Source organism: Schistocerca serialis, chromosome 2, assembly GCF_023864345.2.
Source record: "Schistocerca serialis cubense isolate TAMUIC-IGC-003099 chromosome 2, iqSchSeri2.2, whole genome shotgun sequence".
NCBI classification, from domain to species: Eukaryota; Metazoa; Arthropoda; class Insecta; order Orthoptera; family Acrididae; genus Schistocerca; species Schistocerca serialis.
This window is the reverse complement of record NC_064639.1, coordinates 479,723,145-479,744,258: the sequence shown is the minus strand read 5'-3', so window position 1 is coordinate 479,744,258 and position 21,114 is coordinate 479,723,145. Positions and strand designations below refer to the sequence as shown.

Sequence of the window (21,114 nt, the reverse complement as noted above, 5' to 3'; positions counted from 1 at the left end):
AGATGATGATGAAATTGATGAAATGTATGACGAGATAAAAGAAATTATTCAGGTAGTGAAGGGAGACGCAAATTTAATAGTCATGGGTGACTGGAATTCGTCAGTAGGAAAAGGGAGAGAAGGAAACATAGTAGGTGAATATGGATTGGGGGGAAGAAATGAAAGAGGAAGCCGCCTTGTAGAATTTTGCACAGAGCATAACTTAATCATGGCTAACACTTGGTTCAAGAATCATAAAATAAGGTTGTATACCTGGAAGAATCCTGGAGATACTAAAAGGTATCAGATAGATTATATAATGGTAAGACAGAGATTTAGGAACCAGGTTTTAAATTGTAAGACATTTCCAGGGGCAGATGTGGATTCTGACCACAATATATTGGTTATGAACTGCAGATTGAAACTGAAGAAACTGCAAAAAGGTGGGAATTTAAGGAGATGGGACCTGGATAAACTGAAAGAACCAGAGGTTGTAGAGAGTTTCAGGGAGAGCATAAGGGAACAACTGACAGGAATGGGGGAAAGAAATACAGTAGAAGAAGAATGGGTAGCTTTGAGGGATGAAGTAGTGAAGGCAGCAGAGGATCAAGTAGGTAAAAAGACGAGGGCTAAAAGAAATCCTTGGGTAACAGAAGAAATATTGAATTTGATAGATGAAAGGAGAAAATATAAAAATGCAGTAAATGATGTAGGCAAAAAGGAATACAAACGTCTCAAAAATGAGATCGACAGGAAGTGCAAAATGGCTAAGCAGGGATGGCTAGAGGACAAATGTAAGGATGTAGAGGCTTGTCTCACTAGGGGTAAGATAGATACTGCCTACAGGAAAATTAAAGAGACCTTTGGAGAGAAGAGAACCACTTGTATGAATATCAACAGCTCAGATGGCAACCCAGTTCTAAGCAAAGAAGGGAAGGCAGAAAGGTGGAAGGAGTATATAGAGGGTTTATACAAGGGCGATGTACTTGAGGACAATATTATGGAAATGGAAGAGGATGTAGATGAAGATGAAATGGGAGATAAGATACTGCGTGAGGAGTTTGACAGAGCACTGAAAGACCTGAATCGAAACAAGGCCCCGGGAATAGACAACATTCCATTAGAACTACTGATGGCCTTGGGAGAGCCAGTCATGACAAAACTCTACCATCTGGTGAGCAAGATATATGAGACAGGCCAAATACCCACAGACTTCAAGAAGAATATAGTAATTCCAATCCCAAAGAAAGCATTTGTTGACAGATGTGAAAATTACCGAACTATCAGTTTAATAAGTCACAGCTGCAAAATACTAACTCGAATTCTTTACAGACGAATGGAAAAACTAGTAGAAGCGGACCTCGGGGAAGATCAGTTTTGATTCCGTAGAAATGTTGGAACACGTGAGGCAATACTAACCTTACGACTGATCTTAGAAGAAAGATTAAGAAAAGGCAAACCTACGTTTCTAGCATTTGTAGACTTAGAGAAAGCTTTTGACAACGTTATCTGGAATACTCTCTTTCAAATTCTGAAGGTGGCAGGGGTCAAATACATGGAGCGAAAGGCTATTTACAATTTGTACAGAAACCAGATGGCAGTTATAAGAATCGAGGGGCATGAAAGGAAAGCAGTGGTTGGGAAAGGAGTGAGACAGGGTTGTAGCCTCTTCCCGATGTTATTCAATCTGTATATTGAGCAAGCAGTAAAGGAAACAAAAGAAAAATTCGGAGTATGTATTAAAATTCATGGAGAACAAGTAAAAACTTTGAGGTTCGCCGATGACATTGTAATTCTGTCAGAGACAGCAAAGGACTTGGAAGAGCAGTTGAACGGAATGGACAGTGTCTTGAAAGGAGGATATAAGATGAACATCAACAAAAGCAAAACGAGGATAATGGAATGTAGTCAAATTAAATCGGGTGATGCTGAGGGGATTAGATTAGGAAATGAGACACTTAAAGTAGTAAAGGAGTTTTGCTATTTAGGGAGTAAAATAACTGATGATGGTCGATGTAGAGAGGATATAAAATGTAGACTGGCAATAGCAAGGAAATCGTTTCTGAAGAAGAGAAATTTGCTAACATCGAGTATAGATTTAAGTGTCAGGAAGTCGTTTCTGAAAGTATTTGTATGGAGTGTAGCCCTGTATGGAAGTGAAACATGGACGATAACCAGTTTGGACAAGAAGAGAATAGAAGCTTTCGATATGTGGTGCTACAGAAGAATGCTCAAGATAAGGTGGGCAGATCACGTAACTAATGAGGAAGTATTGAATAGGATTGGGGAGAAGAGAAGTTTGTGGCACAACTTGACTAGAAGAAGGGATCGGTTGGTAGGACACGTTTTGAGGCATCAAGGGATCACAAATTTAGCATTGAAGGGCAGCGTGGAGCGTAAAAATCGTAGAGGGAGACCAAGAGATGATTACACTAAGCAGATTCAGAAGGATGTAGGTTGCAGTAGGTACTGGGAGATGAAGAAGCTTGCACAGGATAGAGTAGCATGGAGAGCTGCATCAAACCAGTCTCAGGACTGAAGACCACAACAACAAACATCCCACAATGAGGTCAATGGTTTCAAGAGTACAGGGGGATGTACACTGATCAGTCAGAACATTGCAGTCAGAACTTTGTAACCACCAACCCAATAGTCGGTATGTCCACCCTTGGGTCGGATAATAGCGACGACACGTCGTGGCTTGGATGCAGTGAGGCCTTGGTAGATCGCTGGAGAGAGTTGGCACAATATTTGCAAACAGAAGTCACTGAGGAGTGCGGGGAGTGGTGGCAGAAACGGGGGGGGGGGGGGGGGGGGGTGATGAACGACGACGCCACGTTCAATCACATCCCAGATGTGTCTGGATAGGTTCAGATGTGGTGAGTTGGGGGACTAGTACATAAATTGGAACTCGCCACTGTTTTCCTGCAACCACTCCATCACACTCCTGGCCTTGCGACATGGCGCATTATCTTGTTGAGAAATGCCAGTGTAGTCAGGAAATATGATCGTCATGAATGGATGTACATGGTCTGCAACTGGTGCAAAATATTCCGTGGCCATCTTGGAGCCTTGCACACCTTCACTGGACCTTTTTTTTTTTTTTTGGTCATCAGTCTACTGACTGGTTTGATGCGGCCCGCCACGAATTCCTTTCCTGTGCTAACCTCTTCATCTCAGAGTAGCACTTGCAACCTACGTCCTCAATTATTTGCTTGACGTATTCCAATCTCTGTCTTCCTCTACAGTTTTTGCCCTCTACAGCTCCTTCTGGTACCCTGTAAGTCATTCCCTCACGTCTTAGCAGATGTCCTATCATCCTGTCCCTTCTCCTTGTTAGTGTTTTCCACATATTCCTTCCCTCTCCGATTCTGCGTAGAACCTCCTCATTCCTTACCTTATCAGTCCACCTAATTTTCAACATTCGTCTATAGCACCACATCTCAAATGCTTCGATTCTCTTCTGTTCCGGTTTTCCCACAGCCCATGTTTCACTACCATACAATGTTGTACTCCAGACGTACATCCTCAGAAATTTCTTCCTCAAATTAAGGCCGGTATTTGATATTAGTAGACTTCTCTTGGCTAGAAATGCCTTTTTTGCCATAGCGAGTCTGCTTTTGATGTCCTCCTTGCTCCGTCCGTCATTGGTTATTTTACTGCCTAGGTAGCAGAATTCCTTAACTTCATTGCCTTCGTGACCATCAATCCTGATGTTAAGTTTCTCGCTGTTCTCATTTCTACTACTTCTCATTACCTTCGTCTTTCTCCGATTTACTCTCAAACCATACTGTGTACTCATTAGACTGTTCATTCCGTTCAGCAAATCATTTAATTCTTCTTCACTTTCACTCAGGATAGCAATGTCATCAGCGAATCGTATCATTGATATCCTTTCACCTTGTATTTTAATTCCACTCCTGAACCTTTCTTTTATTTCCATCATTGCTTCCTCGATGTACAGATTGAAGAGTAGGGGCGAAAGGCTACAGCCTTGTCTTACACCCTTCTTAATACGAGCACTTCGTTCTTGACCGTCCACTCTTATTATTCCCTCTTGGTTGTTGTACATATTGTATATGACCCGTCTCTCCATATAGCTTACCCCTACTTTTTTCAGAATCTCGAACAGCTTGCACCATTTTATAATGTCGAACGCTTTTTCCAGGTCGACAAATCTTATGAAAGTGTCTTGATTTTTCTTTAGCCTTGCTTCCATTATTAGCCGTAACGTCAGAATTGCCTCTCTCGTTCCTTTACTTTTCCTAAAGCCAAACTGATCGTCACCTAGCGCATTCTCAATTTTCTTTTCCAGTCTTCTGTGTATTATTCTTGTAAGCAGCTTGGATGCATGAGCTGTTAAGCTGATTGTGCGATAATTCTCGCACTTGTCAGCTCTTGCCGTCTTCGGAATTGTGTGGATGATGCATTTCCGAAAGTCAGATGGTATATCGCCAGACTCATATATTCTACACACCAACGTGAATAGTCGTTTTGTTGCCACTTCCCCCAATGATTTTAGAAATTCTGATGGAATGTTATCTATCCCTTCTGCCTTATTTGACCGTAAGTCCTCCAAAGCTCTTTCTAATACTGGATCCCCTATCTCTTCTAAATCGACTCCTGTTTCTTCTTCTATCACATTAGACAAATCTTCACCCTCATAGAGACTTTCGATGTATTCTTTCCACCTGTCTGCTCTCTCCTCTGCATTTAACAGTGGAATTCCCGTTGCACTCTTAATGTTACCACCGTTGCTTTTAATGTCACCAAAGGTTGTTTTGACTTTTCTGTATGCTGAGTCTGTCCTTCCGACAATCATATCTTTTTCGATGTCTTCACATTTTTCTTGCAGCCATTTCGTCTTAGCTTCCCTGCACTTCCTATTTATTTCATTCCTCAGCGACTTGTATTTCTGTATTCCTGATTTTCCCGGAACATGTTTGTACTTCCTCCTTTCATCAATCAACTGAAGTATTTCATCTGTTTCCCATGGTTTCTTCGCAGCTACCTTCTTTGTACCTATGTTTTCCTTCCCAACTTCTGTGATGGCCCTTTTTAGAGATGTCCATTCCTCTTCAACTGTACTGCCTACTGCGCTCTTCCTTATTGCTGTATCTATAGCGTTAGAGAACTTCAAACGTATCTCGTCATTCCTTAGTACTTCCGTATCCCACTTCTTTGCGTATTGATTCTTCCTGACTAATGTCTTGAACTTCAGCCTACTCTTCATCACTACTATATTGTGATCTGAGTCTATATCTGCTCCTGGGTACGCCTTACAATCCAGTATCTGATTTCGGAATCTCTGTCTGACCATGATGTAATCTAATTGAAATCTTCCCGTATCTCCCGGCCTTTTCCAAGTATACCTCCTCCTCTTGTGATTCTTGAACAGGGTATCCGCAATTAGTACCTGAAACTTGTTACAGAACTCAATTAGTCTTTCTCCTCTTTCATTCCTTGTTCCAAGCCCATATTCTCCTGTAACCTTTTCTTCTACTCCTTCCCCTACAACTGCATTCCAGTCGCCCATGACTATTGGATTTTCGTCCCCCTTTACATACTGCATTACCCTTTCAATATCCTCATACACGTTCTCTATCTGTTCATCTTCAGCTTGCGACGTCGGCATGTATACCTGAACTATCGTTGTCGGTGTTGTTCTGCTGTCGATTCTGATTAGAACAACCCGGTCACTGAACTGTTCACAGTAACACACCTTCTGTCCTACCTTCCTATTCATAACGAATCCTACACCTGTTGTACCATTTTCTGCTGCTGTTGATATTACCCGATACTCATCTGACCAGAAATCCTTGTCTTCCTTCCACTTCACTTCACTGACCCCTACTATATCTAGATTGAGTCTTTGCATTTCCCTTTTCAGATTTTCAAGTTTTCCTACCACGTTCAAGCTTCTGACATTCCACGCCCCGATTCGTAGAACGTTATCCTTTCGTAGATTATTCAATCTTTTTCTCATGGTAACCTCCCCCTTGGCAGTCCCCTCCCGGAGATCCGAATGGGGGACTATTCCGGAATCTTTTGCCAATGGAGAGATCATCATGACACTTCTTCAATTACAGACCACATGTCCTGTGGATACACGTTACGTGTCTTTAATGCAGTGGTTTCCATTGCCTTCTGCATCCTCATGTCGTTGATCATTGCTGATTCTTCCGCCTTTAGGGGCAATTTCCCACCCCTAGGACAAGAGAGTGCCCTGAACCTCTATCCGCTCCTCCGCCCTCTTTGACAAGGCCGTTGGCAGAATGAGGCTGACTTCTTACGCCGGAAGTCTTCGGCCGCCAATGCTGATTATTTATCGAAATTTAGGCAGTGGCGGGGATCGAACCCGGGACCGAAGACGTTTTGATTATGAATCAAAGACGCTACGCCTAGACCACGGGTACCTACACCACTGGACCTGTGGATGCCCATATGATTGTTCCCCAGAACGTAATGGAACCGCCGCCAGTTTGTCACCGTCCTGCAGTACAGATGTCAAGGAGCTGTTCCCCTGGAAGACGACGAATTCGACCACTCCCATCGGCATGATGAAGAATGTATCAGGATTCATCAGACCATGCGACACTCTGCCGCTGCGCCAACATCCAGTGGAAAGTCAAGTACCCATTTCAGCTGCAGTTGCCGATGTCGTGGCATTAACATTGGCATATGCATAGTTCGTCGTCTGCGGAGGCCCATGTTAGGAGTGTTCGGTGCAGTGCGTGCCCACACTTCTACTCTGGCCAGCATTAAAGTCTGATGTTGGTTCCACCACAGTTCGCCGCCTCTCCTGTTTTACCAGTCTGCCTAGCCTACGACGTCCGACACCTCTAATGAGGGGTGGGCACTCAACCCCGCGACGTCTGGACGTGGTTTCACCTTGGTTTCGCCACGTGTTGAAGACACTCACCACAGCACTCCTTGAACACCCGACAAGTCGTGCAGTTTCCAAAATGCTCGTACCGAGCCTCCGTTCCATCACAATCTGCACTCAGTCAAAATCAGATGGATCGTGCGCCTTCCCCATTCCACACACGGACAGTACATTCACTGATTCTACATGCACCGTGCGTATGTCTGACTAGCAGTCATACCACGCCAGGTGACGCTGCTATCGCTCGGACAGGTGGTCATAATGTTCTGGCTATCAGTGCATATCCTTCCCCATGGTCGGAGAAGCAGGCTAAGCAAAAGCCAATTTCCTGTGAGGCTGTGGGAACATGTCGCTATTCAAAACGCCCCAGAAAGAAACCAACTGTCTCGACGAAGTGTAGAACATACTGAAAAATGCTGTTCTCGTAGAAGGACGTAGTATTTATGCCTTTGCGTTGGACACGTAAACACAGGAAATAAATAGAAGAAGTTGAAAAAAGGATGTTCTCTTCACTTGTGACTTATGATCTTCAGACAAGTTGAATTTCAAGTCGTGATCGCTACCACAAGTTTATGCCTTTGCGTTGGACACGTAAACACAGTAAATAAATGGAAAAAGTAGAAAAAAGGATGCTCTCTTCACTTGTGACTTATGATCTTCGGACAAGCTGAATTTCAAGTCGTGATCGCTGCCACGAGTGCTATGAGCTGCTTAGTATGCATCCCTTTTCCCGAAGCTCATATGCTTAATATGCAATAACAGCTTTTTATTCTTCTTCTCCTTCCTCTTATTCTTTTAAGAAATGGAACATCTCCTGCAACGAACAACTCTGCATCTAGTAGGCATCAATAACACAGCATCCCGATCGTGGAAATTAAAAAAGCCTATGACCACGAATCTCATTCGGGCTCCACTGCTAAGTGATACCATTCAGCTACATCCATCTGCTTTCTATCTCACTAACCTTACATCCACCTGCTTCCTATCTCACTAACCGGCCAGCGTGATTTACAGTAAATACCGTCCACTTTCACGTCTTTCACGAAACTCGCGTTTTTCCTGACGATTCATTCTATCAACGCTCATTTACCTTCTGTAGACAGCTGTAGTCCCGAAACCAATACCTCTACGATGTGTTGATGACGCTGACTTCCTCGCCGTCCATCCCACCTGCAAAACTCAGCTGCGCGCGGACCTCAAAACCTTCAATTCCTCATGTAATTAAGGGTACCTAACCATCAACGCTGCTGTAAGTCAGGCAATAATCATGAGGGATAATAAAAGAACTTTTCGCTTCCGAAACTTCTAAACATAAGGATACATAACCGCAGAATTTAACTCACTGAAAAACTAAAAGGTTATGTCTTTATGTCTAATACCCGGTCAAAAATTAACTGTGTATTCTTACACATCACGCAAACGATAACCCATAACGGGTTAGAATTGCTAACCGGCAGAACATTACCATCATCTGCTGTCACTGAGTCCCATGCTCACCTACACCGTTGTTACTTGACTCTATTTTCTTCTGAGGTCTTACCCCCCACTGAAACTTTAATGACACAGACAACAGCTTGCGTTCCATCAACAACAACCCTGCTCCAACGACAGCGTTTATCAGTTCACAAAATCTCTATGCCTCCATAAATACCTAGAACATCTTTCTGTCCTCACACCTCACTATACCACCCATCCATGTGAACATCGACCAGCTGCCAAACCTCTGCCATCACGTCTTCCCATCTTTAATCTATACACCCTCTACTCCCTTTACAAAAATAAGTTTGACACACCGCCTCGCGCTAACTAGATTGCGCAGTTATTACTTACAGTTATTAAGTCTATACACAACAATCCGCATTACTCTCGCTAATCAATCTCCAGAAATCTTCAGGCTAATCATCAGACCCTTCCCGCAAACACATCGGATTCTATTTGCAAATGGTATCCTGCTCAATCCCATATCCACACCCTTTATCCTCCGACGTGATCTATTGGGACAATCATCGCAGTCATCTCTGTATCATACAGAAATAATCGACGTTATCAAAAGCCAGTACCGTTTCATGGTCTTTTTCTCTATTTCTGTGCTTCTCACTGTATTGGAAGGGAAGTCTGAATGAAGACACGGAGTCATGCAGCTGCAAGCCGCTTTTGAAAAAAGATTTTTAAAAATCAAGCAAACAGCTAGATACAAACATTGTGCAATTGGATGCGTGTCTGTAATATCTTGCCGACAACACCTAACAGTATAAACAAAGTGGTTACTTAATAAAGAACAATGTGAAACTAACGCACGATTACAGAGTTGTTTTTCTGTAGTTACGAATGCAGATGTAAATCTTTCTTTTTTACGTTAACTGTCATTTGTATTCAAGATGTAGTACTCTCGTCGAACCTAGCAAGCTGGCCTTTTGCATTCTGCAAAGGAAGGGTCGATATATTGAGTCGCCGCCCGTTTGCTAAAGGCGGAGACGATGGCCTTGGCCTTTCGCGCAGCTACAGATTTCGCGGTTACCGAATATTGGGGCTAGCATAGCAATATATCACAACTGATTGCCTTAGCAGCCAGCTGACTTGTGACAACAAAACTGACTGTGAGATCAGTGCTACTACTGCGTAACAGTTGCGATGGTTTTTACTCCGTAACATGGGCTTTTCATGCATCTGCTACACAAGGAGCAGAATAAAATATTGATGATGATGTTTGGTTTGTAGGGCGCTGCACTGCGCGGTCATCAGCGCCCGTACATAGTCCCAATTTTTTCGCAGTCCAATTTTCTACACAGACCAATCTATTCACTGTCACGAATGGTGATGAAGATGATGAAATGATGAGGACAACACAAACACCCAGTCCCCGGGCAGAGAAAATTCCAAACCCGGTCTGTAATCGACCCCGACACCCAGAGGCAGAACTCTAGCCACTGGACCACGAGCTGCGGACAGAATCAAATATTCACGGTGATGACAGTCGGCAGAGTTCGCTTGCATACCAGTAACTCCACACATAAGATACCAAATGAAGACCCAGAAGCCTTAAAGAAGCATCGCTGGTGGGCGTGCTACACGGTAATTAGAAAATGCTTCTGACTTCCCCAGCGGCCATAGCACCTGACTATGCGAGTAATTAGTGATCAAAAGTATCCAGACACCTGGCTGAAAAAGACTTACAAGTTCGTGGCGCCCTGCATCGCTAATGCTGGAATTCAGTATGGTGTTGGCCCACACTTAGTCTTGGTGACAGCTTCCACTCTCGCAGGCATACGTTCAGTCAGGTGCTGGAAGGTTTCTTGGGGAATGGCAGCCCATTCTTCACGGAGTGCTGCACTGAGGAGAGGTACCGATGTCGGTCGGTGAGGCCTGGCACGAAGTCGGCGTTCCAAAGCATCCCAAAGGTGTTCCATAGGATTCATGTCAGGACTCTGTGCTGGCCAGTCCATTACAGGGGCGTTATTGTCGTGTAACCACTCCGTCACAGACCGTGCATTATGAACAGGTGCTCAATCGTACTGAAAGATGCAATCGCCATCCTCGAATTGCTCTTTAACAGTGGGAAGCAAGATGGCGCTTAAAACATCAATGTAGGCTTGTGCTGTGATAGTGCCACGCAACACAACAAGGGTAGCAAGCCCCCTGCATGATAAACACGACGTCACCATAGCACCATAGCCTCCGAATTTTACTGTTGGCACTACACACGCTGGCAGATGAGGTTCACCGGGCATTCGCCATACCCACAAAAAAATGGTTCAAATGGCTCTGAGCACTATGGGACTTAACATCTGTGGTCATCAGTCCCCTAGAACTTAGAACCACTTAAACCTAGCTAACCTAAGGACATCACACACATCCATGCCCGAGGCAGGATTCGAACCTGCGACCGTAGCAGTCGCGCGGTTCCGGACTGAGCGCCTAGAACCGCGAGACCACCGCGGCCGGCGCCATACCCACATCCTGTTATCGGATCGCCACATTGTGCACCGTGAAACGTCACTCCACACATCGTTTTTCCACTGTTGAATCGTCTAATGTTTACGCTCCTTACACCAAGCGAGGCGTCGTTTGGCATTTACCGGCGTGAAGTGTGGCTTATGAGCAGTCGCTCGACCATGAAATCCAAGTTTTCTCACCTCCCGCCTAACTGTCATAGTACTTGTAATGGATCCCGATGCAGTTTGGAATTCCTGTGTGATGGTTTGGATAGATGTCTGCCTATTACACATTACAATCCTTTTCAGCTGTCGGCGGTCTCTGTCAGTCAACATACGAGGTCGGCCTGTACGCTTTTGTGCTGTACGTGTCCCATCATGTTTCCACTTCACTATCACATAGGGGACAGTTGACCTAGGGATGTTCAGGAGTGTGGAAATCTCGGGTACAGACGTAAGACACAAAGTGACACCCAATCACATGACCACGTTCGAAGTCCGCGAGTTCCACGGAACGCCCCAATCTGCTCTCTCACGATGAATGAGCGTTTGCCCCTTGCGGGGCAGGTCCGGCCGCCTTGGTGCAGGTCTTATTACATTCGACGCCACATTTGGCGACCTGCGCGCCGGATGGGGATGAAATGATGATGACGACAGCACAACACCCAGTCCCTGAACGGAGAAAATCCCCGACCCAGCCAGGAATCGAACCCAGGCCCGTCGGACGGCAATCCGTCACGCTGACAGCTATCGGGGCGGACCTCTCTCACGATGTCTAATGACTATTGAGGTCGCTGATACGGAGTACCTGGCAGTAGGTGGCTGCACAATGCACCTAATATGAAAAACAATTGTTTTTGGGGGTGTCCGGATACTTTTGATCACATAGTGTATAGTAATGATGTGACTACGAAACTAAAAATTACAAAAAAATGTGTAAAGAATATTGACTCTCAAAACTAATGACAGCCAACAAAATTCAGAGAGCGTTACGAGAGTGGGTCCACAAATGGGTCGAGTACGTACTCTATCTGATCAAACGTAACCGGGCGCCCCTTTGTAATGTGGAACTGATCACTATATGTCACGTGATGCGGATCCGCTAGTATAAAAGGAGACGGGAAGTGTTGTGTTGTCAGTAGAGAAGCATTAACAGCACAGTGGGTCGTTCCGGAGAGCTCAGTAACTTCGAACGTGGGCTATTCAATGAATGCCACCTAACTGACCCATCTGGGACATTTAAACTCTTCTAAAGCTGTCCAAGTCGACTGTTGGTGACGGGATTGTGAAGAGGAAACGCGATGGAGCAACCACAGCTAAACCGAGACCAGACAGACCTCATGTACTGAAAGACAGGTACGTCGAACAATAGGGTCGGTTGTTGTAAAAAATGAGCGTAAGGAGTCACTCGTAAGCTTCAAAGCGCAACCAACAAACTATTTTGCAATGAGTGTCAGTAATAACAGTGGAGTACAATGGTCGAGCGCCTCCTTATAAGCTACACTTTCGTGTAGTCAATGCGACGATTGAGATGGTGTAAAGAGTGACGGTACTGGATAAGGGATGACTCGAAACTAGTGGAATGATGAATCACGTTTACTCAGTGATTACCACAAATCATTATCACCAGTTACTGGACTTGTACTGCATACTGGATTTCTCCGCTAACGCTGCTGTGTTTACGAGTCGACCAGCCTTTTTTTCCGGATTCCCCTCCTGTGCCAACCTCTTCATCTAAGAGTAGCACTTGCAGCCTACGTCCTCAATTATTTGCTAGATTTATTCCAGTCTCTGTCTTCCCCTACAGCTTTTACTTTCTACTGCTCCCTCTAGTATAATGGAATCAATTCCCTGATGTCTTAACTGATGTCCTATCATCCTGTCTTTTCATCTTGTCAGTGTTTTCCGCGAATCCCCTTTCTCTCCGATTCTGCTCAGAAGCTCCTCATTCATTGCGCTATCAGTCCACCTAATTTTCAGATTCGTCTCAGCGAATCATCACTGAGACATAGCATGGCGTTGTGTACGGCTCTCCTGCAAGTGTCAATTCTATATTAGCATGACAACACTAGCAGCAGTCTAAATGTACATATAGTATTCAGGGTGATTTTTCCCACATAGTACAAACTGTAGGGATTGATCGACGAGACGGTACGGAACAAAAAAGGTCTAATGAACTTATGTCCGTAAATGCATGATTTCCATGCTAGAGACCATTTACTCAATCATACCTTGTTACAGAGACTGCAGTCTAATATGCGCTGTACCAGCAGCCACAACTACAGAATGCATCGCTTCCTCCTAGAGGGTGGTACTGTTTCTCATACATCATGTCCTAGTCAGTTTTGTCACTGGTTTCTTTACCAGGCAACCACGATTCCGGGGTTTGTGTTATCCATCCTGTTAACATACGAGGCCACCATTAAGCGGAGTGGTATCTTCAATTTTCGTAAGCCATCTGTGGGACAGTATGCAGAACCCTCATAATATGGTGACAGCGAATCATCAGCATCGGTGCAGCTGGAATCTGTGGGACGGGATAATTGGCGATCGCATTTTGAAACCAGTCTTTTTTCCATGTTGCCTAACAGTCCGGAACTATTGGCGTTTAATGCAGGTGACTTTGCTTCTCCTGCTGGAAGAAGTGCCATTCATGATTCGAAGGGTTACGTGGCTGCTATATGACGCTGCTCCAGCCCACCTCGCAGTTAACGTCTGGACGCATCTCAATCGTGTATTCCCTGGTCGATGGATCGGACGAGGAGGTCCAGTTGCATGGCCTGTTCGTTTACCGGATCTCAAACTGATTTGTGGTTATTATAACATCTCAAAAGTATCATGTATGCAGGACCCATTCCAGACGTGGAGACACTGGAGCAGCTTATTCATGCTGCCTTTGTTCGGATGGTTATGAGACCATCTCAGAAGAGCCCATTCCAGATGCGGAAACGCTGCAACAGCATATTTATGCTGCCTTGACACTGTTCGGATGTAGCGTGACCGATGTGAACGTGTGAGACAGAAGATGCGTCGAGGCACATGGAAACCGTTTTCAACACCCACTGTAACTGTGGCTGCATGGTACAGCGCGTATTAGACCACAGTCTCCGTAAGAACATAGACTGAGTAAATGGTCTCTAGCATGGAATCCATGCATTTGCAGACGTAAGTACATTAGACCTTTCTTGTTCCGTATCTTCTCATAGATCAATCCCTAGAGATTGTACATGATTGAAAAATCACCCTGCATACTCTGCAAGCCACTGTGTGGTGCATGGCGGAGATTATATCGTACCATTTTCTTTCCTGGCCCACTCGCGAATGACGTGAGGGAAAAACGACTATCTATTCGCATCCGTACGAGCCCTAATTTGTCTTGTCTTCGTAGTACTTACGTCAAATTCCATCGGCTGCAGAAGAATCTTTTGCAGTAAGCTGCAAATGTCGGTTCCCTAAATTTTCTCAATAGTGTTTTGTGAAAAAAAAACGTCGTCTTCCCGCCAGAGATTCCAATTTGAATTCACGAAACATCTCTGTAATAATAGTGTGCTGATGGAACCTACGGTAATAAATGTAGCAGCACACCCCTGGATTGCTTCAGTATCTTCCTTTAATACGACCTGGTGGAGATCCCACTAGCCTGGTACAGTCGAATTACGACACATGCTGGTTGACCGTTCTTCTCCTTAGAAGTGGCCCAATACGATTTTCTCAGGAACACACTACAATAAAATGCGTTTTCTGAATGAGAAATTGTCTGCCGTAACTACTGGAGTTCGACAAAGATATGAAAATGTGCTTGGACATAAACGTATATGTTAGCGAAGCCTCCGGATTGCTCTGTTGCATATGGCCACAGACGGACCTGTGTAATGTCCTCAATACGTTGCAAGTGTCAGTCGTGCTGAAAACAGTGTTCTGTGCAGTCGTAAGTATGTTATTTCGGCGCTAGGGGACTTCTAACGTAGGCAAATTGTTGGTGCTTGTATGTTGGTTGCTTCTGTAACCAAGGTAGCGGAAGTATTTGGCGTTTCTAGAGGCACCGTATCGAAGATTTATATAGGGATAGCGGAAAACATCATGCGCTAGGTCACAACGCGGACGAAAGTGTGTGTTGAGAGTTCGTAAAGGACGGTCGTTGATGAGAATTTTGACGAAAAATAAGAAGATGACAGCTGCAAAAGGCACCGCATAAGTAAATGTCGCACTCGTGAACACTGTCAGCGTTGGAAAAACACGAAGGGAGCTTCATAAGCGGAGAATTGCGCGACAAGTTGGAATTCCAGAACCATACATCAGTGACACAAGCGCCTGTACAAGGAAAACGTGGTGCCAAAGCCATAAAATTTGGACTATGGAACAATGGAAGAATGTCATTTGGTCGGATGACTCTTGTTTCACACTGCTTCTAACTTCTGGCCAAGTTTACATCCCAAGAGCGGAACACAGTGGGGGTTCGGTGATGATGTTGGCAGCCATATCGTGGTATTCCTTCAGCCCCTTGGTTACTCTGGAAGGCAGCGTTATTGCCAAGGATTATATGACAATTTTGGCTGATGAGGTCCACCGCATGCTACAATGTTTCGTCCCTAACGGTGATGCGGCGTTCCAAGGCAACAGAGCGCCTATTCACACAGCTCGCATCGTCCAGGACTGGTTTTGTGAGCACGAGTACGAATTTTCGCATCTGCCCTGGCCATTACAGTCACCAGATCTCAATATTATTGAACCTTTGTGGCATCCTTGGAGAGAAGAATGTTTGATCGTTATCCACTGTACACTATCACCGTTTCCTGAACTTTCCACTGTTTTGCACTAAGAATAGTATAACATTCCCGTTTGAAAGATACACGACCTGAATAAAAAAAACTTCTCGGGTTTGCATCTGCGTCAAGTGACTAAAATTACACATCTTTCGGCCAAGCAGTCGTTGGCCGTTGTCAAGTGATATGACTGCCAGTGGGCTGTTAGTACGCCCCACAAATACACTAACTGCCATCTGAGACGTCACTGGCGTTCGTGGCATCTCCATATATGGGCATACGTTGACTCGGCGTTCGATGCGCCAGCTTCAAGCCGCACAGTCGCTGGATCACACCCCGCAATGAGCTGCAGGCCACTGTCTCCATTGAGTGTGTTATCGGTGATCTTTATTTCGATGGCTTGTTTCATTACACAATCCCAGAAGCCGTCAGTGCGAGCCGCGACAGAGGTTTCGTAAAATTTTATCTAGTGACCGTTTTCTAAAGCATGCTCAGCTAAATCGGATTTATCGGGGTAGGCTAGGCGATAAAACATCTTGTGCTTCTTCCTGCGTTGTTCCACAGTGCGTACTGTTCGCCCGATGTAGGACTGGCCACACTCGCAAGATAATCTTGCACATCCCACGTGTTCTGAGTCCTGCTGCGTCTTTAACTATTCTCAGTGAGTGACGGATTTTTATCGGAGGCCTGAAGGTGCATTTGGTCCTGTGACTTTTCAGCAGGCGGATTACCTTGTCCAACACGGAGCCACAGAACGGCAAGAAAGCAAGTGTCTTCTCCTGCTCATCGTCGGTGGTCTCACTATGATTTTTGCTTGAAATCACTTCATTTATTTCATGAACGTTATAGTTGTTGTCCCTCAAAATCTTGCGTAGGTGGTTCAGCTCATAAAGCACGTTATCAGTATCTGATATTATTCTTGCACGATGTGCCAGCGTGTGTAAGTGCGCTTCTGTGCTGAGTGACGGTGCCTGATGGCGGTCAAGTACAGATCGGTGTGGGTACGTTTTCTATAGACGCAGTGGCCAAGGCAACCACTTCGTTTGCTGCGAACGACGACGTCGAGGAACCGCAACGCATTGTCTTTTTCTGATTTTGTAATTTTAACCACTTGACGAGGCTGGAAACCCGAGAACTTTTTGCTCAATGTTACCGCCACGACAGTCTGCATTCTTGCATACAGGACCTTATACAGGGTGTTCCCGTTAGACCGTGCAAAAATGTAACAGGACATACAGAATGCTCCAATGAGGAATTTGAGGTAGGGAACCTGGGTTTGGGGAAGCCAGCTTAAGCAGATATGGAAGTAAACTGATCTACTGTTTTCTCTAGCATTATTGTTTCCGAGCTTATTTACAACTGACATGCGTACAAGTTTACACATACTGTGCTGTTTATTTAAATGTACATTTTTTATTTCCTGCAAGGAAACGAGGGGGACTAGTCTGGTTACTAAAAAGTATTTCCCGGCCGCTGGACTGGAAGGGGAGGTCCTAGTCCATGGCCTGCGAGGTCACCTGACCCGAACCCTCTAGATTATTTCCTGTGGGGTAACTTAAAAGTCACTTGGGTACGAGACCGCAGTGGATACGGAGGTGGAATTAGATGCAGAATTGTAGCTCCATGTGATGTGATTGCCAGCCGGAGTGGCCGTGCGGTTCTAGGCGCTACAGTCTGGAGCCGAGCGACCGCTACGGTCGCAGGTTCGAATCCTGCCTCGGGCATGGATGTCTGTGATGTCCTTAGGTTAGTTACGTTTAATTAGTTCTAAGTTCTAGGCGACTGATGACCTCAGAAGTTAAGTTGCATAGTGCTCAGAGCCATTTGAACCATTTGTGATGTGATTAGAAACACAACAGGGATATTTGTCAGAATCTTTTTCGCCGAAGACATGCTTGCATTGAGGTTGATCGCCGTCAGTTTCACCACATGTTGTAAGATACAGTCCAAATAGTACGTTCATTGGGTCAGTGATGGTATTTGGGAGTTCACTGTAGCCGATGTAAATGAATAGGAACACAGTAGTGTGATTTTATTCTTATTATCTCCTTAAGTTGGCTTCTCCGACCCCGGTTCCCTATCTCAAATTGTTCAGCGGAGCATCCTCTATGTCCTGCTGAATTTTTGCATGCACTTACGGGAACAACTTGTATATCCATTCCGAGACTAGGTGTTTTGAAGGCCGGTGGTTTTCCTACAACGCATTAGACGTCGTGATATCTTATGTTCATGGTGTTTCCACGTTTTTGTCCAACCATACACTTTGTGCTCTTGCACTGAAATGCTAATTATTTGTCTACCCAAGCACGTAATGCACTCCGTGTCAGTTTGACGTTTGCTGCATGTTGCATCTAGTAATAATTATTATGGCCGTGAGTGTGAATTCATTTCGTGTCAGTGAAATTACACCGAAGAGCCAAAGAAACGGGTTCACCTGCCTAATATCGTGTAGGGCCCCTGCGAGCACGCGGAAATGACGCAACAGGACGTGGTATGGACACGACTAATGTCTGAAGTAGTGCTGCATGGAATTGACACCATGAATCCTGCAGGGCTGTCCATAAATCCGTAAGAGTACGAGAGGGTGGAGATCTCTTCTGAATAGCACGTTGAAAGCCATCCCAGATATGCTCAATAATGTTCATGTCTGGTGAGTCTGGTGGCCGGGTAAAGTGTTTAAACTCTGAAGAGTGTTCCTGGAGCCACTCTGGAGCAATTCTGGACGCATGGGGTGTCGCATTGTCCTGCTGGAACTGCCCAAGTCCGTCGGAATGCTCAGTAGACGTGAATGGATACAGGTAATCATATAGGATGCTTACGTACGTGTCACCTGTCAGAGTCGTATCTAGACGTACCAGGGGCCCCGTATCACTCAAACTGCAAACGCTCCACACCATTACAGAATCTCCAGCAGCTTGAACACTCACTTGCTGCCATGCAGAGTCCGTGGATTGGAGAGGTTGTCTCCATACCTTTACACGTCCATCCGCTCGATACAATTTGAAACGAGACTCGTCCGATCAGGCAACAGGCAACATGTTTCCAGTCATTAACATGTCGGTGTTGACGGGTCCAAGCTTGGCGTAAACCTTGGTGTCGTGCAGTCACCAAGGGTACACGAGTGGGCCTTCGGCTCCTTAAGCCCATATCGATGATATTTCGTAGAATGGTTCGCACGCTGACACTTGTTGATGGCCCAGCATTGAAATCTGCAGCAATTTGCGGAAGGGTTGCACTTCTGTTACATTGAACGATTCTCTTGGTCGTCGTTGGTCCCGTTCTTGCAGTGTCTTTTTCCGGCCGCAGTGATGTAGGAGATTTGATATTTTATCGGATTCCTGATATTGACGGTACACTCGTGAAACTGTCATACCGGAGAATCCCCACTCCATTCCTCCCTCGAAGATGCTGTGTCCCATTGCTCGTCGCCGACTATAACACCACGTTCAGGGTCACTTATATCTTGATAACCTGCCGTTGCAGCAGCAGTAACCTATGTAACAACTGCGCCAGATACTTGTTGTCTTGTACAGGGTGGTCCATTGATAGTGACCGGGCCAAATATCTCACGAAACAAGCGTCAAACGAAAAATCTGCAAAGAATGAAACTTGTCTAGCTTGAAGGGGGAAACCAGACGGCGCTATGGTTGGCCCGCTAGATGGCGCTGCCATAGGTCAAACGGATATCAACTGCGTTTTTTTTTTTTTTTTTTTTTAATAGGAACCCCCAATTTTTATTACATATTCGTGTAGTACGTAAAGAAATATGAATGTTTTAGTTGGACCACTTTTTTCGCTTTGTGATAGATGGCGCTATAATAGTCACAAACATATGGCTCACAATTTTAGCCGAACAGTTGGTAACAGGTAGGTTTCTTAACTTAAAATACAGAACGTAGGTACGTTTCAACATTTTATTTCGGTTGTTCCAATGTGATACATGTACCTTTGTGAACTTTTCATTTCTGAGAACGCATGCTGTTACAGTGTGATTACCTGTAAATACCACATTAATGCAATAAATGCTCAAAATGATGTCCGTCAACCTCAATGCATTTGGCAATACGCGTAACGACATTCCTCTCAACAGTGGATAGTTCGCCTTCCGTAATGTTCGCACATGCATTGGCAATGCGCTACCGCATGTTGTCAGGCGTTGTCGGTGGATTATGATAGCAAACATCTTACTACTTTCCCCACAGAAAGAAATCCAGGACGTCAGATCCGGTGAACATGCGGGCCAGGTCGTGGTTGACGTTTCATATATGGCTGAACACTTTCTGTTTCCTTAAATAGCGTAACTATCCGGTGAACGGTCCGGACACTTGGATGATGTCGTCCAGGATATCGAACAGCATACATAGCACACGCCCGTTGGGCATTTTGACCACAATAGCCATACATCAACACGATATCAACCTTGTCCACGATTGGTAAATGGTCCATTTTAACACGGGTAATGTATAACGAAACAAATACCGTCCGCACTGGCGGAATGTTACGTGATACCACGTACTTATACGTTTTGTGACTATTACAGCGCCATCTATCCCAAAGCGAAAAAAGTGGTCCAATTGAAACATTCATATTTCTTTACGTACTACACGAATATGTAATAAAAATGGGGATTCCTATTTAAAAAAAACACAGTTGATATCCGTTTGACCTATGGCAGCGGTATCTAGCGGGCCAACCATAGCGCCATCTGGTTTCCCCCTTCAAGCTAGACAAGTTTCGTTCTTTGTAGTTTTTCCGTTTGACGCTTATTTCGTGAGATATTTGGCCCGGTCACGATCAATGAACCACCCTGTATACGCTTTGTGGATCGTAGCGTCGTATTGTGCCTATTTACATATTTGTGTATTTGAATACGCGTGTCTGTACCAGTTTCTTTCGCGCTTCAGTGTAGTTGGCCCTCCGAGCGTGACGCGCGACTCTGTGTGCTGTTGCAGCGACGTTCGCGATGTTCACGCTGACCATCATGCACTTCAAGCGGGCGCAGGGGCGCGCGGCGCGCGTCGACTCGCTGTGCGTGGGCCAGGGCGCGGACGAGGCGTCGCTGCTGACGGACGGCGTGTCGCCGAGCGGCGCGGCGCTGGAGCGGCGCCAGCTGCGCCTGGACGCGGCCGTGCTGCGCGCGCGCCTCTTCGCGCCCGGCTGGAGCGTCGACCTGGGCTGGGGCGGCGTGGCGCTGTGCGCCGTCGCCGCCGTGCTCTGGCTGCTGCTGTCCAAGATCATGCGCTACCGCAGCCCGCTCGCCTCGCTGCTGCCCGCATAGCGACCCGCCGGAGGGGGGAGGCCGCGCCGCAGCGTCAGCGCGCCCGTCAGCGTCTGACCGCCGGCGCGGCTCGCCGCAGCGTTCCGCCGCTTCTCTGCTTACCCGACGCTCCCTACCCGGCAACGGACACCACTCGACGACCGAACACTGCTCGGACAGTTTGCGAACCCGAAGCCGATTGCGAGTGATCGACGTCAATATCTGCACTACAGTGGACAGAAAATAATATGTCTGCCACCTCGCCGACAAGCAATAATTATACTCCGATAAAAATTA

The 21,114-nt window shown here is 45.7% G+C and overlaps 1 protein-coding gene across 1 annotated transcript in view; it reads left to right on the top strand.

Moving 5' to 3' along the window:
• LOC126455606 (uncharacterized) overlaps positions 1-20,838 on the top strand; it is a 34,548-nt gene extending 13,710 nt beyond the window's left edge. Inside the window, exon 2 of the mRNA XM_050091367.1 lies at positions 20,513-20,838. Coding sequence (XP_049947324.1) covers positions 20,513-20,838 — 326 coding nt within the window. The remainder of the gene's footprint in view (positions 1-20,512) is intronic.
• The last annotated feature ends 276 nt before the right edge of the window (positions 20,839-21,114 follow it).